The sequence below is a fragment of the Mesoplodon mirus genome (assembly GCF_964341445.2).
Source record: "Mesoplodon mirus genome assembly, chromosome: 13".
Taxonomy (NCBI): domain Eukaryota; kingdom Metazoa; phylum Chordata; class Mammalia; order Artiodactyla; family Ziphiidae; genus Mesoplodon; species Mesoplodon mirus.
In genome coordinates, this window is record NC_138989.1 from 46,663,849 (window position 1) to 46,689,678 (window position 25,830).

General features: G+C 39.2%; 1 protein-coding gene across 1 annotated transcript in view; it reads left to right on the forward strand.

Annotated features, from left to right (window-relative positions):
- DSG3 (desmoglein 3) overlaps positions 1 to 25,830 on the forward strand; it is a gene marked incomplete at both ends in the record, with an annotated part of 58,953 nt that overhangs the window by 8,718 nt on the left and 24,405 nt on the right. The window contains 2 exons of the mRNA XM_082641315.1: positions 1,717 to 1,872; positions 2,461 to 2,605. Coding sequence (XP_082497441.1) covers positions 1,717 to 1,872; positions 2,461 to 2,605 — 301 coding nt within the window. The remainder of the gene's footprint in view (positions 1 to 1,716; positions 1,873 to 2,460; positions 2,606 to 25,830) is intronic.

Genomic DNA, 25,830 nt, shown 5'->3' on the forward strand with positions numbered 1-25,830 from the left:
TAACAATTTAAAAGAGAGAAAGATGAAGGAGCTATAGCTTCTAGAGTAATAAAACGTAATTAAGAGACATTTCAATCAATTTCAATGGATACACCTTTTCGGATTCAGATTCTAGCAAACAAATAGAAAAATTATATGGAAAGTGCTTTGTTTGGGGCAGCAAATTATGCTCAGAGATTAAGATTTTTATCAGTAATTTATTTAACACGGGTTCACTGCAGGAGTTATAATAATTTCACAAGCCAGTAATATATAAGATAATGTCTCTCAATAAACCAATAAATACCGTACTCCTAACCACAAGTAGATTAATCACACTATTGCTCCAGGCAAGGGAGAGGTTAAAGGAATAGAGTACAAATGTAGCTGAGTTGTACTCTTCTACGAGTTGGTTCTTGGGAGAGTCAGTTTAGTCAACCACAAGCTGATGTCCAGTGCAAAAGCACAAGTCCCTTATCACTAGAGCACGTTACTAGGGAACAAAGGCATTGGTACTGGCAAGCAACATCGTGGTTTTCACCACTGCCAGGCAAAGGGCTGCCTTGCCCAGGCAGGAGCTAATAATGCCCCAAGGTCTTCAAGAGGGCTATTTAGATCAGCCAAGAGTTGCCTTGCCCAGACTGAACACTCTCAAGAGGTCCTCATAATCTCTTTTTTTTTTTTTTTGCGGTATGCGGGCCTCTCACTGCTGTGGCCTCTCCCGTTGCGGAGCACAGGCTCCGGACGCGCAGGCCCAGCGGCCATGGCTCACGGGCCCAGCCGCTCCGCGGCATATGGGATGCTCCCAGACCGGGGCACGAACCCGTATCCCCTGCATCGGCAGGCGGACTCTCAACCACTGCGCCACCAGGGAGGCCCCCTCATAATCTCTTGATATTTAAAGCTTAAATGTCCCCCAGCCATAATGGCTGCTCCACATGTTCGTATCAGTAAGCCCCCAACATTGCTCCCCAATAGCTGAGCTACTGAGTGTTTAGTGACAGCCACGGATGTCCATGATGACATCCTGACACAGCTTCCTCAACGTAAGCAACTTCACTCTTAGAACAAAACAACTTTATTCTTAGACTTTTTTTTTAAAGCGGATTTGAAATCATACCATACCAATACACAGCAATAAGATAATTAAAGATGGTTGAGAGTCAACACTGGATTGGCCATGTATTCAGAATTGTTGAAGCTGGGTGATTAGATATATCAGGTTCATTATACTCTTCTAACTTTATAATATATTTGAAGTTTTCCCTATTAAAAGGTTTTTAAAAAATAATAAAAGCAATGCATTCTAATATTAACACTTACTATATAATCCCTTTCCCTTTTTTTCTCCAGCTCCTCCTTTTTAAACTAAAATAAATGTCTTTTTTGGTTTTTTAATGTTACCTGCAAAGGAGGGGAGCATTCAGAAGTAGCCTTGTCAATATTAAGTGTCCTTGACTTTCTCTCAACCTTTTAACATCACCATGGTGACCACAATCTGGGCAAATATTCTAAAGCCAGAATGATTAACGACACATTGGTCCATAGTAGTCAACAGAAGCAAAAATTTGAATTTATTTCACATTCCTACTATCTATCAAGGCAAAAAAGTAAACAGCACAGTGTCAAGAAAGTGTGAATAAAATGAATAGATGACTTGAGAGTATGGAGGAGAGGAGGGGAAGGATTAGGCCTGAGTGATGATCACCTTAACATTTTGGGTATTTTGGGCTACAGATTACTTCAGACTTCCAAGCAACCCAGAATATTACCTACCACATTTCTGGAATAGGAATTGATCAGCCCCCTTTGGGAATCTTCACTGTTGACAAAAACACTGGAGAAATTAACATAACAGCCATAGTTGATCGTGAGAAAACCCCAAGCTTCCAGGTAAGTTTGTGTCCTCTATATCGGCCACCCTTCCCCTGGTGCACAGTGGCTTTAGAAGGTTAATTTAGAAGAGACATCAGTGCATGAATCCATCCACCAACAAATAACAATATTAGTCCCTCTACAAAGAGCCTCCCCTGGACTTCCCTGGCAGTCCAGCGGTTAAGACTCTGTGCTTCCTCTGCAGGGGGCGCAGGTTCGATCCCTGGTTGGGGAACTAAGATCCTGCATGCCTCGCGGCATGGCCAAAAAATTAAAAAATAAAATAAAACAAAGAGCCTCCCCTTATGGCTGTGCCCCTGAAGGAATACCCCAGGAGGGTGCATGAGCGCTCAACTCCAGCACACTGCTTGCCAAGAGCTTCATGCTGCCAGGAGACACATAACAGCCTGCAGGAAGGGGCAATTTGCCCAACTGGTATGCCCAGAGTTGACACTTTTTCCTGCTTTGTCTCCTCTCTGGGGAAATACTTTTCCTCTTTGCACAAAAACACTGTACATGCCAGGAGAGGCCTTATCTCTACAAGTTTTAATAGTAGGCAAACTAAAGTTTGTAGAATGTTAATTAACATTTCCCCTCCTTTTCTAGATTACCTGTCGTGCTCTCAATGTCCTGGGACAAGATGTAGAGAAACTGCTTTTACTAACAGTCAAAATTTTAGATATAAATGACAATGCTCCAGTGTTCTCACAAAGTATGTTCATGGGTGAAATTGAAGAAAATAGTGCTTCGAGTAAGTATTTTGCAGTAACTACCATTTTTAATTTTTTTTTCAGATACAAGTATCACTATAGTACATCATTTTTACAAGCTAATTTATTCTCTTAGTTTCATCAGTAGTTTTGAAGAAAAATTTGTCAAGATAACCTGAGTCTTCCTTTCTTTTCTTTTTTTTTTTTTTAATTTTTTGCCTTATAACAAATTTAATCAGTTATACATATACATATGTTTCCATATCCCCTCCCTTTTGCATCTCCCTCCCACCCTCCCTATCCCACCCCTCCAGGCGGTCACAAGGCACCGAGCTGATCTCCCTGTGCTATGCGGCTGCTTCCCACTAGCTATCTACCTTACGTTTGGTAGTGTATATATGTCCATGCCGCTCTTTCACTTTGTCACAGCTTACCCTTCCCCCTCCCCATATCCTCAAGTCCATTCTCTAGTAGCTCTGTGTCTTTATTCCTGTCTTACCCCTATGTTCTTCATGACATTTTTTTTTCTTAAATTCCATAGATATGTGTTAGCATACAGTATTTGTCTTTCTCTTTCTGACTTACTTCACTCTGTATGACAGACTCTAGGTCTATCCGCCTCATTACAAATAGCTCAATTTCATTTCTTTTTATGGCTGAGTAATATTCCATTGTATATATGTGCCACATCTTCTTTATCCATTCATCCGATGATGGACACTTAGGTTGTTTCCATCTCCGGGCTATTGTAAATAGGGCTGCTATGAACATTTTGGTACATGTCTCTTTTTGAATTATGGTTTTCTCAGGGTATATGCCCAGTAGTGGGATTGCTGGGTCATATGGTAGTTCTATTTGTAGATTTTTAAGGAACCTCCATACCGTTCTCCATAGTGGCTGCACCAATTCACATTCCCACCAGCAGTGCAAGAGTGTTCCCTTTTTTCCACACCCTCTCCAGCATTTATTGTTTCTAGATTTTTTGATGATGGCCATTCTGACTGGTGTGAGATGATATCTCATTGTAGTTTTGATTTGCATTTCTCTAATGAGTAAAGATGTTGAGCATCCTTTCATGTGTTTGTTGGCAGTCTGTATATCTTCTGTGGAGAAATGTCTATTGAGGTCTTCTGCCCATTTTTGGATTGGGTTGTTTGTTTTTTTGTTATTGAGCTGCATGAGCTGCTTATAAATTTTGGAGATTAATCCTTTGTCAGTTGCTTCATTTGCAAATATTTTCTCCCATTCTGAGGGTTGTCTTTTGGTCTTGTTTATGGTTTCCTTTGCTGTGCAAAAGCTTTGAAGTTTCATTAGGTCCCATGTGTTTATTTTTGTCTTTATTTCCATTTCTCTAGGAGGTGGGTCAAAAAGGATCTTGCTGTGATTTATGTCATAGAGTGTTCTGCCTATGTGTTCCTCTAAGAGTTTGATAGTGTCTGGCCTTACATTTAGGTCTTTAATCCATTTTGAGCTTATTTTTGTGTATGGTGTTAGGGAGTGATCTAATCTCATACTTTTACATGTCCCTATCCAGTTTTCCCAGCACCACTTATTGAAGAGACTGTCCTTTCTCCACTGTACATTCCTGCCTCCTTTATCAAAGATAAGGTGACCATATGTCCGTGGGTTTAACTCTGGGCTTTCTATCCTGTTCCATTGATCTATCTTTCTGTTTTTGTGCCAGTACCATACTGTCTTGATTACTGTAGCTTTGTAGTATAGTCTGAAGTCAGGTAGCCTGATTCCTCCAGCTCCATTTTTCGTTCTCAAGATTGCTTTGGCTATTCGGGGTCTTTTGTGTTTCCATACAAATTGTGAAATTTTTTGTTCTAGTTCTGTGAAAAATGCCAGTGGTAGTTTGGTAGGGATTGCATTGAATCTGTAGATTGCTTTGGGTAGTAGAGTCATTTTCACAATGTTGATTCTTCCAATCCAAGAACATGGTACATCTCTCCATCTATTTGTATCATCTTTAATTTCTTTCATCAGTGTCTTATAATTTTCTGCATACAGGTCTTTTGTCTCCTTAGGTAGGTTTATTCCTACATATTTTATTCTTTTTGTTGCAATGGTAAATGGGAGTGTTTCCTTGATTTCACTTTTAGATTTTTCATCATTAGTATATAGGAATGCCAGAGATTTCTGTGCATTAATTTTGTATCCTGCAACTTGACCAAATTCATTGATTAACTCTAGTAGTTTTCTGGTAGCATCTTTAGGATTCTCTATGTATAGTATCATGTCATCTGCAAACAGTGACAGCTTTACTTCTTCTTTTCCGATTTGGATTCCTTTTATTTCCTTTTCTTCTCTGATTGCTGTGGCTAAAACTTCCAAAACTAGGTTGAATAAGAGTGGTGAGAGTGGGCAACCTTGTCTTGTTCCTGATCTTAGTGGAAATGGTTTCAGTTTTTCACCATTGAGGACGATGCTGGCTGTGGGTTTGTCATATATGGCCTTTATTATGTTGAGGAAAGTTCCCTCTATGCCTACTTTCTGCAGGGTTTTTATCATAAATGGGTGTTGAATTTTGTCGAAAGCTTTCTCTGCATCTATTGAGATGATCATATGGTTTTTCTCCTTCAATTTGTTAATATGCTGTATCACGTTGATTGATTTGCGTATATTGAAGAATCCTTGCATTCCTGGAATAAACCCCACTTGATCATGGTGTATGATCCTTTTAATGTGCTGTTGGATTCTGTTTGCTAGTATTTTGTTGAGGATTTTTGCATCTATGTTCATCAGTGATATTGGCCTGTAGTTTTCTTTCTTTGTGACATCCTTGTCTGGTTTTGGTATCAAGGTGATGGTGGCCTCGTAGAATGAGTTTGGGAGTGTTCCTCCCTCTGCTATATTTTGGAAGAGTTTCAGAAGGATAGGTGTTAGCTCTTCTCTAAATGCTTGATAGAATTCGCCTGTGAAGCCATCTGGTCCTGGGCTTTTGTTTGTTGGAAGATTTTTTATCACAGTCTCAATTTCAGTGCTTGTGATTGGTCTGTTCATATTTTCTATTTCTTCCTGATTCAGTCTTGGCAGGTTGTGCATTTCTAAGAATTTGTCCATTTCTTCCAGGTTGTCCATTTTATTGGCATAGAGTTGCTTATAGTAATCTCTCATGATCTTTTGTATTTCTGCAGTGTCAGTTGTTACTTCTCCTTTTTCATTTCTAATTCTATTGATTTGAGTCTTCTCCCTTTTTTTCTTGATGAGTCTGGCTAATGGTTTATCAATTTTGTTTATCTTCTCAAAGAACCAGCTTTTAGTTTTATTGATCTTTGCTATCGTTTCCTTCATTTCTTTTTCATTTATTTCTGATCTGATCTTTATGATTTCTTTCCTTCTGCTAACTTTGGGATGTTTTTGTTCTTCTTTCTCTAATTGCTTTAGGTGCAAGGTTAGGTTGTTTATTCGAGATGTTTCCTGTTTCTTAAGGTGGGATTGTATTGCTATAAACTTCCCTCTTAGAACTGCTTTTGCTGCATCCCATAGGTTTTGGGTCGTCGTGTCTCCATTGTCATTTGTTTCTAGGTATTTTTTAATTTCCTCTTTGATTTCTTCAGTGATCACTTCGTTATTAAGTAGTGTATTGTTTAGCCTCCATGTGTTTGTATTTTTTACAGATCTTTTCCTGTAATTGATATCTAGTCTCATAGCATTGTGGTCGGAAAAGATACTTGATAAAATTTCAATTTTCTTAAATTTACCAAGGCTTGATTTGTGACCCAAGATATGATCTATCCTGGAGAATGTTCCATGGGCACTTGAGAAAAATGTGTATTCTGTTGTTTTTGGATGGAATGTCCTATAAATATCAATTAAGTCCATCTTGTTTAATGTATCATTTAAAGCTTGTGTTTCCTTATTTATTTTCATTTTGGATGATCTGTCCATTGGTGAAAGTGGGGTGTTAAAGTCCCCTACTATGAGTGTGTTACTGTCGATTTCTCCTTTTATGGCTGTTAGTATTTGCCTTATGTATTGAGGTGCTCCTATGTTTGGTGCATAAATATTTACAATTGTTATATCTTCTTCTTGGATCGATCCCTTGATCATTATGTAGTGTCCTTCTTTGTCTCTTCTAGTAGTCTTTACTTTAAAGTCTATTTTGTCTGATATGAGAATTGCTACTCCAGCTTTCTTTTGGTTTCCATTTGCATGGAATATCTTTTTCCATCCCCTTACTTTCAGTCTGTATGTGTCTCTAGGTCTGAAGTGGGTCTCTTGTAGACAGCATATATATGGGTCTTGTTTTTGTATCCATTCAGCCAATCTGTGTCTTTTGGTGGGAGCATTTAGTCCATTTACATTTAAGGTAATTATTGATATGTATGTTCCTGTTCCCATTTTCTTAATTGTTTTAGGTTCGTTATTGTAGGTATATTCCTTCTGTTGTGTTTCTTGCCTAGAGAAGTTCCTTTAGCATTTGTTGTAAAGCTGGTTTGGTGGTGCTGAACTCTCTCAGCTTTTGCTTGTCTGTGAACGTTTTAATTTCTCCATCAAATCTGAATGAGATCCTTGCTGGGTAGAGTAATCTTGGTTGCAGGTTTTTCTCCTTCATCACTTTAATTATGTCCTGCCACTCCCTTCTGGCTTGTAGAGTTTCTGCTGAGAGATCAGCTGTTATCCTGATGGGGATTCCCTTGTGTGTTATTTGTTGTTTTTGCCTTGCTGCTTTTAATATGATTTCTTTGTGTTTAATTTTTGACAGTTTGATTAATATGTGTCTTGGTGTATTTCTCCTTGGATTTATTCTGTATGGGACTCTCTGTGCCTCCTGGACTTGATTAACTATTTCCTTTCCCATATTAGGGAAGTTTTCAACTATAATCTCTTCAAATATTTTCTCAGTCCCTTTCTTTTTCTCTTCTTCTTCTGGAACCCCTATAATTCGAATGTTGGTGCGTTTAATGTTGTCCCAGAGGTCTCTGAGACTGTCCTCTGTTCTTTTCATTCTTTTCTCTTTATTTTGCTCTGCAGCTGTTATTTCCACTATTTTATCTTCCACCTCACTTATCCGTTCTTCTGCCTCAGTTATTCTGCTATTGATCCCATCTAGAGTATTTTTTATTTCATGTATTGTGTTTTTAATCGATGCTTGATTCATCTTTAGTTCTTCTAGGTCCTTGTTAACTGTTTCTTGCATTTTGTCTATTCTATTTCCAAGATTTTGGATCTGGGAAATAGAATCTTGGATCATCTTTACCATCATTATTCTGAATTCTTTTTCAGGTAGACTGCCTAGTACCTCTTCATTTGTTAGATCTGGTGGGTTTTTATCTTGCTCCTTCTCCTGCTGTGTGTTTTTCTGTCTTCTCATTTTGCTTATGTTACTGTGTTTGGGGTCTCCTTTTTGCAGGCTGCAGGTTCGTAGTTCCCGTTGTTTTTGGTGTCTGTCCCCAGTGGCTAAGGTTGGTTTAGTGGGTTGTGTAGGCTTCCTGGTGGAGGGGACTAGTGCCTGTGTTCTGGTGGATGAGGCTGGATCTTGTCTTTCTGGTGGGCAGGTCCACGTCTGGTGGTGTGTTTTGGGGTGTCTGCGGACTTTTTATGAGTTTAGGCCACCTCTCTGCTAATGGGTGGCATTGTGTTCCTGTCTTGCTAGTTGTTTGGCTTAGGGTGTCCAGCACTGTAGCTTGCTGGTCGTTGAGTGAAGCTGGGTGCTGGTGTTGAGATGGAGATCTCTGGAAGATTTTTGCCGTTTGATATTATGTGGAGCTGGGAGGTCTCTTGTGGACCAGTGTCCTGAAGTTGGCTCTCCCACCTCAGAGGCACAGCACTGACTCCGGGCTCCTCAATTTGGGATGATGTGTTGTCTATTCATGTATTCCACAGATGCAGGGTACATCAAGTTGATTGTGGAGCTTTAATCCGCTGCTTCTGAGGCTGCTTGTTCTAGCGCTTTGATACCATCTCAAGTAGATACAGCTGGAGCCAAACCACTTATTTATTCCTGCTAGTGTTGGAGGGTCTCCTGCAGAGGCAGGGGGTGGCAGTGGCTCACCATGAGGACAAGGACACTGGCAGCAGCTTCCTTTCTAATATTTGTGGTTGAGCTACTTGTCCACTGCCAGTGTACTATATTTCCAAGTTGTGATTGTGTTATCAAGTCAAAGCTTATCCTAGTCACAAAGCTAAGGAGGTGGCTTTAGGCAACCTGGATGCATCTGCATCTAAAAAGCTGGGCTTTTTTAGATTATAAGGGACAGAGATACACTCATTACTTGGATAATGGGGGTGGGGGGTGGGGAGGGAGAATTATAAGGCCATCCAGCAAGGGAAAAAATAAAGAGAAAATAGTCCCAACCTCAACACAACCAACCAAGGCTTAGTGAGAAGTGGAGGATTTTTACGGAAGGCAGTGCAGCTCACCTGATTGAGAGAGACAGAAAGAGATATTGCAAGTGACATGTAATATTTTTTTAGCACACAGATAGTTTTTGTTGTTGTTGTTGTTGGTTTTTAATTAATTAATTTATTTTTGGCTGTGTCAGGTCTTCGTTTCTGTGCGAGGGCTTTCTCTAGTTGCGGCAAGCGGGGGCCACTCTTCATCGCGATGCGCGGGCCTCTCACTATCGCGGCCTCTCTTGTTGCGGAGCACAGGCTCCAGACGCGCAGGCTCAGTAGTTGTGGCTCACGGGCCTAATTGCTCCGCGGCATGTGGGACCTTCCCGGACCGGGGCTCGAACCTGTGTCCCCTGCATTGGCAGGCAGATTCTCAACCACTGCGCCACCAGGGGAGCCCCACACAGATAGTTTTAAGATTTCCTTTTTTAATTTTTTAAATAGATTTATTTTATTTATTTATTTATTTAATTTTGGCCACGTTGGGTCTTTGTTGCTGCGCACGGGCTTTCTCTAGTTGCGGAGAGCAGCTTGCAGTGCGTGGGCTTCTCCTTGCCGTGCCTTGTCTCTTGCGGAGCACGGGTTCTAGGCGTGTGGGCTTCAGTTGTTGTGGCCTGTGGGCTCTAGAGCACAGGCTCAGTAGTTGTGGCACACGGATTTCGTTGCACTGCGGCAGGTGGGATCTTCCCGGACCAGGGCTCGAACCCGTGTCCCCATCATTGGCAGGCATATTCCCAACCACTGTGCCACCAGGGAAGCCCTCTAGTTTTAAGATCTTAAAAGACAAAGATCAGTTTGAAATTGTGCTGAACATTTCATGTGAACATAATGTCAATCTTTACAATTCTTTAATAAACTTCTCCCGTATTCCTAGACTCACTGGTGATGATCCTAAATGCCACAGATGCAGATGAACCAAACCACTTGAACTCTAAAATTGCCTTCAAAATTATCTCTCAGGAACCTGCAGGCACATCCATGTTCCTCCTAAGCAGACACACCGGGGAAGTCTACACTTTGACCAGTTCACTTGATCGAGAGGTAAAGCAAGGCACTGGGGAGCGTTCAGTAACTCAGGATTCGGTTGTAAGAATGCTAAGAGAGGTGACTCCTTTCTACCTGAGAATGAAAGGAGGAAGGAATAGAGGTTCCCAGGACTCACTTGGCCCAATCTAGGGAAACTCCTTGCATCCTAGTGTGATTCTGCTGGGGTGGAATGTGTACTTGAGACCTGCGCAATCAATTGTACCTGAGGAAACAAGTATCAGCATACCTGTGGGAGTTAAAGCGGGAGAGTAAGGGAAGGCATTGCATGCATGACAAAGACTGAACTGGGGTTAATCCCTCATATGATGGAGGAGAAGGAAATTTCTTAGATGGAGGGAGAAATTTCTATCTGGAGTAAAGCCTTCTCTGGTGTCGTGCTTCTTCTCCTGACTTCTTTCAAATTTACCCCTACTTCCGGAATACTAAAGAATCCCCTTCCTCTCTCTGCTCCATTGTCCTACCACATCTCCATCAATGCATGCTACCCCATCAGACTCTGTGTAACTTTTATACAAGTGATTTTCCAAACAGACCAACAGGGAAGCTCTGTAAGTGAGTTTCCCTCTGATAAACATCCCATCATCCTCGTTGTTCATTTTTGCTCTAAGTGTACTATCCTGCCCTAAGAAGCTCAGAGAAAACCTGAACTAGCCTCATAAAGACTTCCGCCCAACCATCCAGAGCCCCACATACCTCCTCTATGATGGACAATGAACAGTGCGTGTGGTCCTTCTAGAGAATGAACCATGAACTTGAATATTTTCACCTCCTTCCCACAGGAAGCAAGTAGTTGTCATTCGTATCTCTGGCACTAGAGATTAACCATTTTTCTTTATTTTTTCTCCAAATTTAGCAAGTTAGCATGTATCGTCTGGTTGTGAGTGGTGCAGACAGAGATGGAGAAGGACTAGAAACACAATGTGAATGTAGCATTAAAGTGAACGATGTCAACGATAATATCCCAACCTTCAAAGAATTGCAGGTGTGTCTTTCATTCCTTGAAAAATAACTATATACTTTTTTAATGTTATACCTTGCCATCTTAATCCAGGATTTGCCTGCTTGCTGGCTTTTATTTAAGCTCTCTGCACTTTTCTTTTAAAATAAGCTATTGTAAAATATAAGAAGTCAGTAACCAGCAAGGAGGCAATACATAATTAGAGAATTAATGACTAATGCCATTCAGGATGAATATAATTCATTTAGATAAAACCTGCCGATGAGTCTTAAATTTTGCTTTTTTTTTTTTTTTTTTAGTATTCAGCAAGTATTGAGGAAAACACTTTGAGTTCTGACTTGCTTCGATTTCAAGTAATAGATTTGGATGAAGAGTTCACAGATAATTGGTGTGCAGTGTATTTCTTTACCTCTGGAAATGATGGGAACTGGTTTGAAATACAAACTGATGCCAAAACTAACGAAGGCATCTTGAAGGTGGTTAAGGTAAGGTCTGATTTCCCTTCAGTGGGAAAAATGTTCTGTATTAACCAAAACTATTACTATATTTTAACCAAAACTGTCATAAATAAACTTTATTCACTTATGAATAATAATACCACTTCTTTATAGAAAACATAAAAAACACATAAAAGTAGATAGAATTTTGAAGACACACATAGCCCCATTACCTAAGAAAATTCTCTTAACATGTTGATTTGTTTCCTTCCAAGCTATCACACTTTCTATAGAAACACAAACACACTAATATACATATATTTATCAGTGTGCCTGTTTTATGCGCAAGAAAGTAAAACACACTTCCTGACTTAAACTCGGGAACAGACAAGAATACATGGAATAGTTGCTTGTGAATTTGTCAACTTACTTTAAATGGATTAGCTACGGTCCTCAGAGGGGGGAAAATGTGACATTTTCTAGAAAATGGAAATGTAAAAACTAAATCTGAAAAATAAAAAATAAATAATTGAGTAACACTTCCATTTAACAGGCTTGGCTACAATAGACCCTTCATCTGAAATAACATAAGGCTATTTATGCCTGGATATTGTATAGACTAGAAAAATATTACCACTATTTCAGGACATTCCTTGCCATAGAACATTGGACTATATGGGAGCTTCTCTCTTTAATTCTGTGACTCCAGTAGAATGACAGCTCCATAATATTCCTTAACAGGGAGATCCCTGGAATTCTAGATTGTTGGAAGCCACATAAGTGGTTGCTATTACTCTGCTTTTCAGAGTGGGTTACAGCCATCCTCAGTTGCAGGGGTTTTGTTATAAACTCCCAACAATGCCTAGGAATGAGATATTCCCAGTCTTCTGTGTTGGTGTCATCCAGTCCCCCAAACTAGAAACCTGGGCCTTATCCTTCAGTCATGGCATTTTCTCACCACCTAGAGCCAGACATCAAATTCTGTCCTAGAAACTGCCCTTAAAGTCTAGCCCTGGTGTTCCTTCTCACAGCCTGTGTTCTTCTCGGCCTTGCCCCCTCCCTTCCTGATGGACGTACCTACCTCCTGTGTATACTTCCCTTCATTCTCCTTCGACCACATTTTTCTTAAAGCCAATTTGGACCAGTTCCTCTCCTCTTTAAAAACTTTCCTTGTTCTCCATTGGCTGTGAAAATGGCCCTCAATCAAGATTGTCCATGTGAATCACCTGCAGCTTCTCCCAGCCTGTGGCAACTACTGGTTCAGTTGGTCTGCAGGGAAGGCCAGGCAGCAAGCGGTTCTTAAAGGTTCCTCAGGGGACTCTTAATATGCAGCCAGGGTGATGACCACCTGCTAGCCTTTGAGATGACCTTCAGCCCCCTCAGAATTGCATCCAAGGTCTCTCAGCAGTCATCTCCCTATCACCTTCTGTAATTCTGGTATTTGCAAGTGCTTTCACTCTGCCTGAATAACTCCTCCTCAACCTGTATCACTCTGCTCACATGAAAACCTCTCGGAAGCCTTTCCTGACTTTCTCAAGTACAAGTCTTCACTCGCTTTCACACACAGACTCTGTAATCTCTTTTGTCAATTACCCCTTATATTATAATTACCTATTTAAGCATCGTTCTCTTCTTCTCCACTAGGAAACACCTGAGCCCACAAAACCAGTCATTGCAAAGTTAAAACTCAAATCTGGATCTCATACCTTAATTATTTTCAGTTATACACAAATGTAACCAAAATGAACATTTCCTTAACCCATCACCCTTAAAAATTTACTAGTGAATGGAAAAAGCTATCCTGGGATACCTCAGGCCTTGATTTGGGCCACTCAATAACAGGATCAAACAAATAGGTAACACACAGGACTGTCTGAAAATGGTTCTATGAAGAGTCGGTGGGCCACCCACTCATCGTTTTGCAGAGGCCTATTTGCCAACCAAGTTTATTAGGATACTTTATCTTTGCCAACAGGGAATTTTTAAAGCCAGAAAAGATATTATTGCACAGGAATCCAATAACTATTCTGTGAATGGGCATAGCTGCCATTTACAGGAATGTATTATGGGCCTTAATTAGTTCAGTCCTTACAACAATCTGATGAGGTAAGGGTTTTTTACCAGAAGCAAAAAGTTGAGGATCAGAGATAGTAAATATTGTGCCCTGAGTCACATAGCTATTAAGTAGCAGAATCAGGGTTCAAACCATGTGACCATAGAAAATTTGTGATTCTTTCCACTGTACCACACAGCCTGAAGAAACTATAAAGGTGTTTTGTTAGTCTAAAAAGAAGTACTCTGCTTTGTAAGTATCCGTTACCAAACTGAGGTTTCATGAGTTACAAATTCTAAAGGATTCTCATCACAGCATTGCGAAGATCTGTGAAACCATTTCGCTGTATAGAAATAAAGGATTCATTCATAGCACGTAACATAGAGCTCTCTTGTCCTCTTTCCAGATCATATTTTTGTGACGCCTCTTTCCTCCTAATTTTATTTTTACTCTAGTCTCTAGATTATGAACAACGACAAAGTGTGCAACTTGTTATCGCCGTCAGAAACAAAGCTGAATTTCACACATCAGTCTCTCAACGTAGGGTCCAGTCAACCACACTCACAATCCAAGTAATAAATATGAGGGAAGGAATTATATTCCGTCCTTCTTTCAAGACATTTGTTGTCCCAAAAGGCATAAGCGGTACAAACCTGATCAATTATATCGTGGGATCATATCAAGCCATTGATGAAGACACTGGCAAAGCTGCCTTATCTGTCAAGTGAGATTTTATTTTAATATTTTATTATTCTTTGAATTTTTTTTATTTTATTGAAGTTTAGTTGATTTACAATGTTGTGTTAATTTCTGCTGTACAGCAAAGCAACTCAGTTATACATATATAATCTTTTTCATATTCTTTTCCATTATGGTTTATCACAGGATATTGAACATAATTCCCTGTGCTATACAGTAGGACCTTGTTGTTTACCTTGACTAGTTTTAATTTATAAACTATTACAATATAACATCTAAACTATTCTGTGCCAAGGATACAAAGAGATACAAAGCAGCCAACTCAAGGAACCATATAACTCAAGAAGAGGCATGCTATGAGCAAAGGTAGCATAAGCATAAGTTAAAGTGGAAACTAAGAAAAGAATGACTTAGCCTGTCTAGAGAGATCAGGAAAAAGTTTCATGGAGACTTTCAGTTGGGCCTTAAAAAAGAGTAGAATTTCACCAGAAGACCGTGGTGCAGTCAGATAGAACAGCACATACAAGACACATATGCCTAAAATAGTAGAGCACCATGCAAAGTAGCTGCTGCAGTATAAAGAGCAAGGACACAGGGACTTCTGTGGTGGTGCAGTGGTTAAGAATCCACCTGCCAACGCAGGGGACATGGGTTCGATCCCTGGTCTGGGAAGATCCCACATGCCACGGAGCAACAAAGCCCATGTGCCACCATTATTGTATTCTGCATGCCTTAGGGCCCATGTGCCACAATTACTGAGCCCACGTGCTGCAACTACTGAAGCCCACGCACCTAGAGCCTGTGCTCCACAAGAGAAGCCACCGCAATGAGAAGCCCGCGCACCGCAACAAAGAGTAGCCCCCGCTCACCCCAACTAGAGAAAGCCCATGCAGCAACAAAGACAAAACGCAGCCAAAAAGAAATTTTAAAATAAAACAATAATAATAATCTTCATTAAAAAAAAGAACAAGGACACAGTTATTTTACTGAGCAGAGCAGAAAATTGAAAAACCAGGCTAACATATACTTAAGGATTATGAAATACTGCTTGTCTGTGCTAATATGTTAAGCTTCTGCTGCTTTTATAAAAGTATATTTCATAGTCTTATACTAAGTATAAATATATTAAATATTAATGAGTCATCTTCATTAAATAGGTAACATTCCATGTTTAAAAAAAAACCTATTGTTGTTTTCTATTACAAAACAGATACATCTTGGGACGTAATGATGGTGGTTTGCTAACTATTGATTCAAGCACTGCTCAAATCAAATTTGTCAAAAATACTTTTCGGGATGTTACTTTCATAGCTAACAAGACAATCACAGCTGAGGTTCTGGCCATAGATGGTAAGAAAAAATATTTCATTTTTAGAGAAATGTTACTCCAACTGGCATTTCTTGATGAATAGATGATTGTGATTATTAACATATTACCTTTATCATTAGATGAAGTTAATTATCTGAGGTGGCTAAATCCAGGAGAAGACTGAGCATCCCAGCTTCTCACTGGAGTTTGTTGGACCAGTGAATTCTGTGTTGGTCCTATTGTTGGCTGTTGGGGCAGGAATTTCTGGGTTTGAGAAGGTGGATAAAGATTGAGACAGAAAGCCTATCAGGGAAGCTCAGCTCCAATGTGAGGTGCCTCTGTGAGTTACTTACACACAGAGTGAGTTACTTATAGACATCTCAAGCACTTATATCATTGAACAATAAAAATCTTTTGAAATGTTTTTAAAATAATATTCATGGACTATGTGTGTTTCCCTAAGTGTAAAATTAATTTATGCTCAAGGCGATCGGCAAACATAAAAATAAAACAAAAGAATAAACACCCAAAATCATATTATCTGGGAAAACAGAAAAAAGCACTAAGGGAAACAACAGAAATAATTCATAATACCACCACTGAGAGATTTTTATTTTATTGTTTTTGATTGTCAACATTAAAAAATTTTTCTTCAATAAACTTTATATTTTGGGTAATAAAAATAAATCATAGTTTATTCCAAATACTTTGGCTCAAGCTTTAGAAGCAAAAATCTTTCACACAGTCTGGGCTCGTGCAGTAGGATACATTTAAGAAAACTATTATTTTTATGTTGATTTCATTTGTAATCAGTGAATTTATCACCTTAGAGGTCTTGGTTCCAAGCTTATTAAATTAATAGCCATGCTTCTAATCAAGACATCTGCCAAGTTGATAAATTTAAATTTGCTCTCAACAAGGTGTGGAAATTGGGTGACTTGTGGGAATAACGAATACAATTTCTCATGAGTAGATATGCTAATCTGGTTGCATATGAGAGAAATTTTAAAGGTTTATTTAGTTATTTTTTGTACAACTTGTGTATATTTCTCTAACTCTAAAATGTTACTCTTATAGGAAAAACAGGTGAAACTGCTACAGGCACCATATATGTCCAAATAGGTTCTCTTAATGAAAATTGTCCAACAATTGTCCTGGAAAAGGAAACAATCTGTAGTTCATCACCTTCCGTGGTTGTCAAAGCTATATCACTGGACAGTGATAAATATACTGGCTCCTACACATTTTCACAGGACAAGCAAAATATAGGACTGTCAGTGTGGACGATCACAAGACGTGATGGTGAGTACTTGTAAAGCTGCTTCCGCAAATGAAAGTTGCTACTTCTTTATATTTCCAGAAGGTTAAGAGAGAGTTCTTTTGGGAGCAGTTCCTTTCCAGGAGTAGTTTTTAAAATTCTTTGTAATGAAGATGAGGTCCTAGCCTCATGAATTTCTTCTCTCTTCAGGAAAGAAAAGGGATGATACAATATAATATTAGCACTATTTAATATTTTCTGCTTTTCATGTGGACTCTAATTTTTGGATATCTTTATATTTTTAATTTTTTATCTGTACCTCCACAGCACCCCAAAAAAATAAAAATAAAAAGATTATAGTCCGGCACCTATTTTACTGCAGAGCTGTTTAGGTTTCTAAATACAGCCTTCATGTCTGCAGGCTGTCAACAGACATGAAGCACTGAAGGGGTCAGCCTGCTCAAGGCTGTCACTAGTCGGTCACTAGTCAGGAATCTTGAGAGCATGGTGGACTGAAATTTGTAAACCTATTAGCCAATGGGCAAAAGCTAATCCATCCTTCCTTTTCTCCGAACCTTTATCATGCTAATTTCACATTTCCTGTTTTCCAGGAGTCTCACAGAAAAAGCCATTAGACAATAAGAATCTTCTCCCTTTTAGGATTTTATAATGACCAGCAGGCCACTTCAAATCCTTTGTAAATGAACTCACTTATCTCTAGCTCTTTTCTGAACTACTCTTGCTTCCTTTCATGAATGTGCTTACTCTGTGGTACCTTAGTCATAGGGATCTGCCATTGCTAGAGTCACCAAAGGCATCTTGTTCTCCGTGGCCTTCTTTCCCGGGGTCTTACTGATCCTGGTGTAGGGATCTGGCTCCAAACTGTGCATGTAGCCAAATGGGTTTACCAGACACATGTCCAGTGAAAAAGCTACAAAAGAAACATCATAGAGAGACAGGACCTGGCATTAGACACACCTGTGTGGGTGAGGGTAGGCACGGTAGCAGTGGTTGGACTAGGTGGGTCAGGCACAATGTCAGGGGGCATGATGGGGTCAAGAATGATTCAAGGGATACAACCCTACAGCTTATGAGAGCTGCTGCTGGAGCCCACTTAGGAAGGGATAGCATAGCAATGAAGAATGGAGTACGATCATTGCTCATGAGTCAGAGAAGCAACAGGCCTTCACCGCAGGGAATCCCATACAACTGGCATTAGGCTCGTGGGATGAGTACTGACAGGAGCAGCTGAAGTAGCAGCAGCCAAAGCAGAAATTCAGTCTTGATAAGTCAGGCACCAAAGCATGGAGTGAGGCGGAAGGGATACATTCAGAGGTCTACACCAGGTTCCAGGGGTTGGTGCAGACGTACAGAAGAGTGGTTAAGTCCCAGAAGAAGGAGGCCTGGGATTTAAATGATGCCCATCTCCCCTCCTCTTTTGGGGGAAAATCAAGATAGGACTGAGGGGCTTCCCTGGTGGCGCCGTGGTTGAGAGTCCGCCTGCCGATGCAGGGGACACGGGTTCGTGCCCTGGTCTGGGAGGATCCCACATGCCGTGGAGCGGCTGGGCCCGTGAGCCATGGCCGCTGAGCCTGTGCATCCGGAGCCTGTGTTTCGCAATGGGAGAGGCCACAACAGTGAGAGGCCCGCGTAACGCAAAAAAAAAAAAAAAAAAAAAAAAAATATATATATATATATATATATATATATATATATGACTGAGTTTTCACGGGGGAGAATAATGGGCCCCTCTGGGGCAGACAGGAGGACAGGAGGAAGTACAGCCCCATACACCCACTGATCTCCAAGAGCCCTCATATCTGCTCAAGCCTCACCCTACTATTTGTGACAGTGATGTCTGTTACAACTCTGGTTCTGTTCACCAAAAAGAAAAAAAAAACGTAGTTTGCAGAGCAAGGAGCAAGATACGCCTTGTTCTACTGCTGATTTGTTTGGTTGTTTCCTTTCAGCCACCTCCGCAAACCTACAAAGCATGAAGCAGGTATCTCCCGGTGTGTACAGAATCCCCCTGATCATCACGGACAGCAAGGGCATGTGGTGCAAGACCCCGGAGAACTTGACTCTGGAAGTCTGTCAGTGTGACAGCAGTGGCACCTGTAGAGATTCGGGCACGACCAAAACCCCTGTCTCTGGGACCCCTAATAGAGAGAGTTCCAGGAGGCTGGGGCCTGCCGCCATTGGCCTGCTGTTCCTCGGTCTTTTGCTGCTGCTGTGTGAGTATGCCGCAGCATCATCCTGCTTGCACTGGGTGTCAGCACATGCAGAGGCCTTCCCGCTGCATGGACAATGCATCTCCGCAGTTGTTTTAGAGGCAAAGCTGGGGGGAAATGGCATTTTCAGGAAGAATCGGAAATGGCATTTTCAGGAAAAATCAGAAATGTTTAAAGCTAACACGTCACCTGCCAACAATCTGTATTTATAATACAGAAAAGCAAGTCGTATATGTTAGACATATAGAAAACAGCACGAGAGACTCAAGAAGGAAAAAAATGAAGCATGAATAGTCTACACACTGGCCATGATGTTCATGGTCAAAATAATGACTTTATCCATGAGTGTGGCACTTTCTAAAATGTCTTTTTTGTATACAGATCTCATGAAATTCTAAAATAAAATAGAACCCTGGCCAAATAAATTTAGGGAAAATATATAAGATATCATAAGCCTTGAGCTTTACAGTGCACATAAATATATCACAGACTCTGAGAAGTTATTGCTTAATCCAGAATTTCCTCAGAATAGCTTTCTACCTGAAAATATACTCCTGTAAGGCTCTCATACTTAATATATTAAGTTTATTGAACACATTGAGGGAAATTACACACATGTATTATTTTTCAATAAAACTAAAATTTATTTTTTTAATAGGTAGGTTTCAAAAATTACACTTAAAATCGTGTGAATCAATTAGTATTTTGACTGTAACAAGTCTCTATTTAAAAGAACTTCATGGCAAATTCTTATATTATAAATAAAAGAAATCCTTGATAAATTCACAGTCACTTCCCTAATTTATTATAGAACCATAGACTTTTAGAGTTAAAATGATTATTCAACCTCTTAATGTATTTTTTTTAATTTATGAGATATTTTTAAACCACAAAGAAGAACAGAAAATTGCCATGACAAGCACAAATATAACCACAACTCAGACTTAACAGATAGTAATATTTGCACATATATAATCATATAACATATAACTATCACTCAGACTTAACAGACATTAATATTTGCCATATTTATTCAGATCTCTTTTAAAAAAAGAAATAAATTACTATCCATACATTTAGTGGCCTCCTACACATGCCATATATTCTCCTTCCTCTTTCCCCTTAAGTGTTTACTATTCTAAAGTTAGCATGCATCATTTCATTTAATAGCTGAAACTGACACTCAGAGTTTCAGTTTTCCAATGTCATGATTAGTCAATTTCAAATCCAAAAATTTTTCAAGTACCTATATATGAGTCTTTATATAGATCAATCAAGTTCAATCAATCAAGTTCAATCAAGATCAATCAAATTCCCAAGAAAGGGAACTTGATTCTGGTTTTCATGTAGTAGTAGATTTATGCATGTCTAACTCTATGGAAAACATATACCATGATAAAGCTGTAATATATATAATAATATGATATAAAATAAAAGTGAACACTAAGGAATATTGCAGAGGTTTCACAGACTCAGGGGAATCATCCATTTGAGCCTTGGAAAATGAGTAGGATATAGAAAGTACAAAAAGAGGGAAAGGTGTTTCCAAAGGGTAACAGCATGAGCCAAAGCCAGAAAATGCTTGGCAGGTTTTAGGAAGCACACAGCCTTGAGAGGCTAAAGCAAGGGGAAATTGTGGAGAGTGAAGGAGATGAAACTGGAGAATGCTTTGGGACTAGTTTGAAAGAGCTTACACACACATGGAAAGGAGAGTTTGCTGAGAGTATTTGAATAAAAGACTAACACGATCATATTTGTATTTTAGAAAGATAACATTGGCACAGTGTGTACTGTAAATTAAAAAGGAAAGAACAGTTAGGAGGTTATTGTAATAGTTCACAAGGGATGATGGAGGCCAGGTTTTGAGCCATGGCATAAGACTGGAAAGGAAAGGATTGATGTGCAAGGCACGATGTGGGTACATGGAGAGGATCTGGAGACAAATGGATAGGAAGAGTGGAACAGAAGTCCATATGCACCACTGAATTTGGCTGCTACTGAAACCATTAAATGAAATTGAAAATATCAGAGAAAGCACAGATAAGTTGGGTGGCAATGATAAGTCTGATTTTGAAATGTTGAATTTTGAGGTATGCATATATCCTCTAGGCTACTGTACATTTAGGACTGTGGCTCAGGATGACAGTCAGAGGTAATATACTCCATTATTCCCACAATCAAATTTGCTTCTTGTGAAATATCACCATTTGCAAAATGTCGTACCTTGAATTTTGTGCAGGACAGAACTTTCTCTGGATGCATATGTAAAAACCTAATACATATTGCACACACAATGATAAACAAGATTTCTAAAAGACTATTATGGCCACCTAAAAATACTGATCATACAGATATATATTCATCACTTTTCAAAACTAATTTGTCCATTTATAATATTCAACCCTTCCCACACATTTAACAAAGTCATAGAATTAAGAATGGCAATAAGTAAAGAAAACCTTTAGAAGTATCACTTATATGAACATTACGTTAAATTTTGAGAAAATGTATTATGTCCAACTTACTTTATTTTATATACTTGGCCTAATTTTTTTCATTTATGTATATATAAAATATATAAAACTGACCTAATTTGTACAACTGATGTAGCCCATCCAAACAATACTGGCAAGTCCTCATGGCACTCAGTACCATCCTTTATAGATATTATCTCATTTAATCCTCACAACAATCTATGAGGTAGATACTATATATTCTCCCATTCTTTGGATCAGTTAATGGAGGCAAGAAAAGATGACATAATTTGTCCAGCTGGTGAATGGTGGAACCAAAACTCAAACCCTAGAAGTCTGACTCCAGAGGCTATATACTCTTAAATCTCTCACTAAGCTGCCAGTAAGTGAACAGAATTCAAACATTAGGATTCAGGTGGCCTCAGCAGGCCAAAGGTGGAGGTGGGGTCACTGACTACCTAGACTGAGAAGTGCCTCCTTTCTCTCTTGGCCCATTAGCCTGAGAATGATGTTAATCTTTATTGCTAAGACTGATATGCACAGAAAGAATGGTAATTACCCAGGCAGGAAGGCCCCCCCAAGCTAAGAATTCCTAAGTCACAATTAAGAGTGCAATGATATTAGATCATCACTCTAGTTGCTGAGGGAGTTTGCAAGTTAATGGCTATTCTCTAAGAGATCATTAGAGACCAGATTACCAAATCACTATAATGCCCACCTAAAATCTTGACTCTTCGGGTGTGTATTCACTTGACACGATATACATTGCCTCAACATGTACAAATAAATGCAATAATAAAAAAAATATATTATGGAAAATGATTGAGGAACTGAATGGCCACCTTTATCATTCATCAAACAGTGCCTATTTTAAGAAAACAATATACGTGTCTCAAGAATAATCTGATCTGTCTCCTTCAGTTTCATAGTCATGTGAAATTTAGTATGCTTAATTTACTAAATTTTATTTTGTAGAAGCGAATTTTGCTTTCTATTAGATTATCCATAAGCGTTAAAAATTATTGTATTTTCTTTGTAATGTTTCTGACAATTGCCATGTCAAATTGTTTCCAAGTGATTCAAATGTTCTGATATTTTGTTTTCCTATATACTAGTGGTCCCCCTTCTGCTGTTGACCTGTTGCTGTGGGACCGGTCCTATCGGGGGAGTGACCGGTGGATTCATCCCAGTGCCTGATGGTTCAGAAGGAACAATTCGTCTGTGGGGAATCGAAGGAGCCCGACCTGAAGACAAGGTGAGGATACACTTTGTAAAACATTTATTTCAATCATACAGAACAAAATTCGATTTATATTCATATAGATAAAGAGGTAATGGGGTATAAAAATGATACTTCTGACCCTCAAGGACCCATGAGAGTCAGTACTAAAATGAATGGAGCCTTTTAGGATCTTAGCTCTTCAGATGTCAAATCATAAAAATGTTACTCCTGGAAGAATTTGAAATTCTTGTAATGTCTCCATTTGCATATCTTACTTATATTGGTGAAATCTGGGTAATTTTTAAATGTATTTTTTTTTTGCATATGGTTTGTAGGAAATTGCAAATATCTGTGTGACACCTATAACTGCCAATGGAGTAGATTTCATGGAAAAGTCTGGTAAGTGAACATAAAATTTATTTTTGAAAGCAATAATGAGTTAAATAAGAAATATTGAAAAATAAGAAATGTTCTAAATTATTTTCTTAATAATTTGCATATTTGTGCACATACTGAGAGATGTTACCCCTGAAATAGGGTTTCAATGAAATGGTTTACTGTTAGTATATCAGTCAATTCTGTGACCTAGCTCTGGCTTCAATAAGTTCATTTGTCCACTGATGTCACCATTTTTTACTAGCTGAAGATTTGCTATACATTTCCAAACTTTAATAAACTGAAGTAGAGCTCTCAGGGGGTAAATTATTAATTTTTTAATAAGCAAAGATTTCACACATATAGAAAAATGTAAAGGAAAATATAACAAACACTATGTACTCACCACCCAACTTTGCCTATCAACATTAGTAATATTTGCAGTTAAAGCCTCATGTGTGCACATCCTAGGTCTTGTTGCACTTCTTCCTTCCCCAGAGCTAACAGGATCCTGATTTGAGTTCAATTACCAATTCTTATATTTAATCATAATGGGACAAGAATCGCTTATTTGTCATATAGGTGAAATTATTTATTTCTTTGGTTTACCAAATGACTATTTTACTCATCTTATCTCAACACTACAACTAAGGTGTAAACTAGAACCATAAGACCTAATGCCTAATATTCAGTTTTTTCTTAATTCCATGCTTAGCAATAGATTGTTTTTAAATGTCCAGCCTGAAAACTCCACATAAGATCTCCCCCAAGAATGTAACTGTCTTTATCAGCTACCTTAATCCTTAATCCTTACCTGCTTCTCCCATTATAATTACATAGCAAAAACTATATTCAGAATTCTCTAGAAAAAATAGCTTCCCATGAAAATGCAATGTAAAAGTAACAGGCAAAATAGTCACAGCTTATTAAATTTTCATTAAGCACCAAGACACCAAATTAGCATCTGCTAATTTGCATGATTACATTATGTATGCTTCCTCTTTGGTTTCCATATTGAGCCAATATGACAGCTTAATTATAATTTCTTTTTTCCTGAAAACAAACAAGCATTACATTAGAAGCTTTCCAATGCTGTGTGCTGAATATTCTGTTTTTACTTTTCCATTTCTGGCCGTTGTCACTGAAAATCTATTTCCTTTGTATATTTTTTCAATTAGCATGTTTTCAGAGCTATTTCATCTGCTAATATCCTCTGTTACGTCCTCACCTCCTCTGTTACTCTCACATAACAGACTGCGGGATGTTCTTATCACCTCGAGTCATAAAATTGTATTTTCTCCCACATACTTGCTTTACTTGGCAACTGCTCACGGATATCAAAGACCAGGAAAAAAAACAAAACAAAACAAAACAAATCACAGCATGAGATGTTATCGAATTTTCTCCTGTTTTTAGAAGTTTTTACAAATACATACGCTGGAGGGACGGGGGTGGAAGGAACTTCTGGAATGGAAGTGACCACCAACCCTGGAGCAGCTGCAGGATCTGGAGCCGCTGCAGGATCTGGAGCCGCTGCAGGATCTGGAGCTGCTGCAGAATTCGGAACAGCCGCTGGACTTAGCAACTATTCTGCAACTATTGTGTCCGGAACGATGAGAAGAAGGTATTCCATGGAAGGAACCAACAAGGACTATGGTGAAGGGGCAATAAACATGAACTTCCTAGACTCCTACTTTTCTCAGGTAATTTGGTGGAAAACTTTGTTATCTTGTTTACATTAGAGATCTTTCTACTTGACTCTACTTCAGTTTTACAGTTCGTTTGTTTGCAGCTTGGGGAAATACAAGAAAAAAAAAGTAGAGACTCCTTGTAAAATAATACAGATAACCTAAGATGGCTGCCAAAATCCAGCTACTGGTCAAAAGGAAGAAGGGGCCGGTAGACATAAGATGAGAGAATATGGCACCTCATTCCTCCAGCTGGAATAACAACAGAAAGCAAAACCTTTTGCATTTCAGATCAGCAGCATCCTCTTTAGGAATACAAAGCAGCTTATTTTCTATTTCCAATACCATGAAGGATGTCAGAATACATCTGCAAACATTTTTCTGAGAGTGTTAGAGTATTCTTCACATTGTCAAGGAGTCCATGTCCAAAAATGTTGAAGAACCATTGAGTTAATGACCCAAACATAAAAGGGGGAGCGAGGGCTGTGGTCCAAGATTAGGTGAAGTGTCAGGAAGCATAGAATCCAAATGGGACAAGGGTGCAAGAACAGAGAGGACTTTGGGAGGAAGGTTGCTTGCCTCTTGGTTGGTGCATCTTTAGAACGGATCTCACCTACAGTTTCGGTATCAGAACTGGCAACTGCTGGCATCTAGCCTGGTAGAGCAGATGAAGGCTGACACTGTGTGTGAGGAGAGACTGGCAGGAAGGGCTTGTTTAGGATGAGGATTCTTGGAATATTCCGAGGTGTGGCATGGGCCCTATTTACGGGTCAAGCTCTCACAAGATTACTGATACAGAGGATGCCCTTACTTCTATGGATTACCTAAATCACGCATTCTTGATCAAACCTTGAGTTCTAAGAATGGTATAATATTACATTTTTCCACTGAGTGTCTCTTACGATTCATTTTTTTCCACTTTTCTCCACCTTTAGAAAGCATTTGCCTGTGCCGAGGAAGACGATGGCCAGGAAGCAAACGATTGCTTGCTGATCTATGATAACGAAGGAATGGGTGCCCCTGGTTCTCCCACCGGCTCCCTGGGTTGTTGCAGCTTTATTGCTGATGAGTTTGATGACAGCTGCTTGGACTCACTCAGTCCCAAATTTAAAAAACTTGCAGAGATAAGCCTTGGGATGGATGACGAAGCCAAAAACTCTCAGCCACCCACCA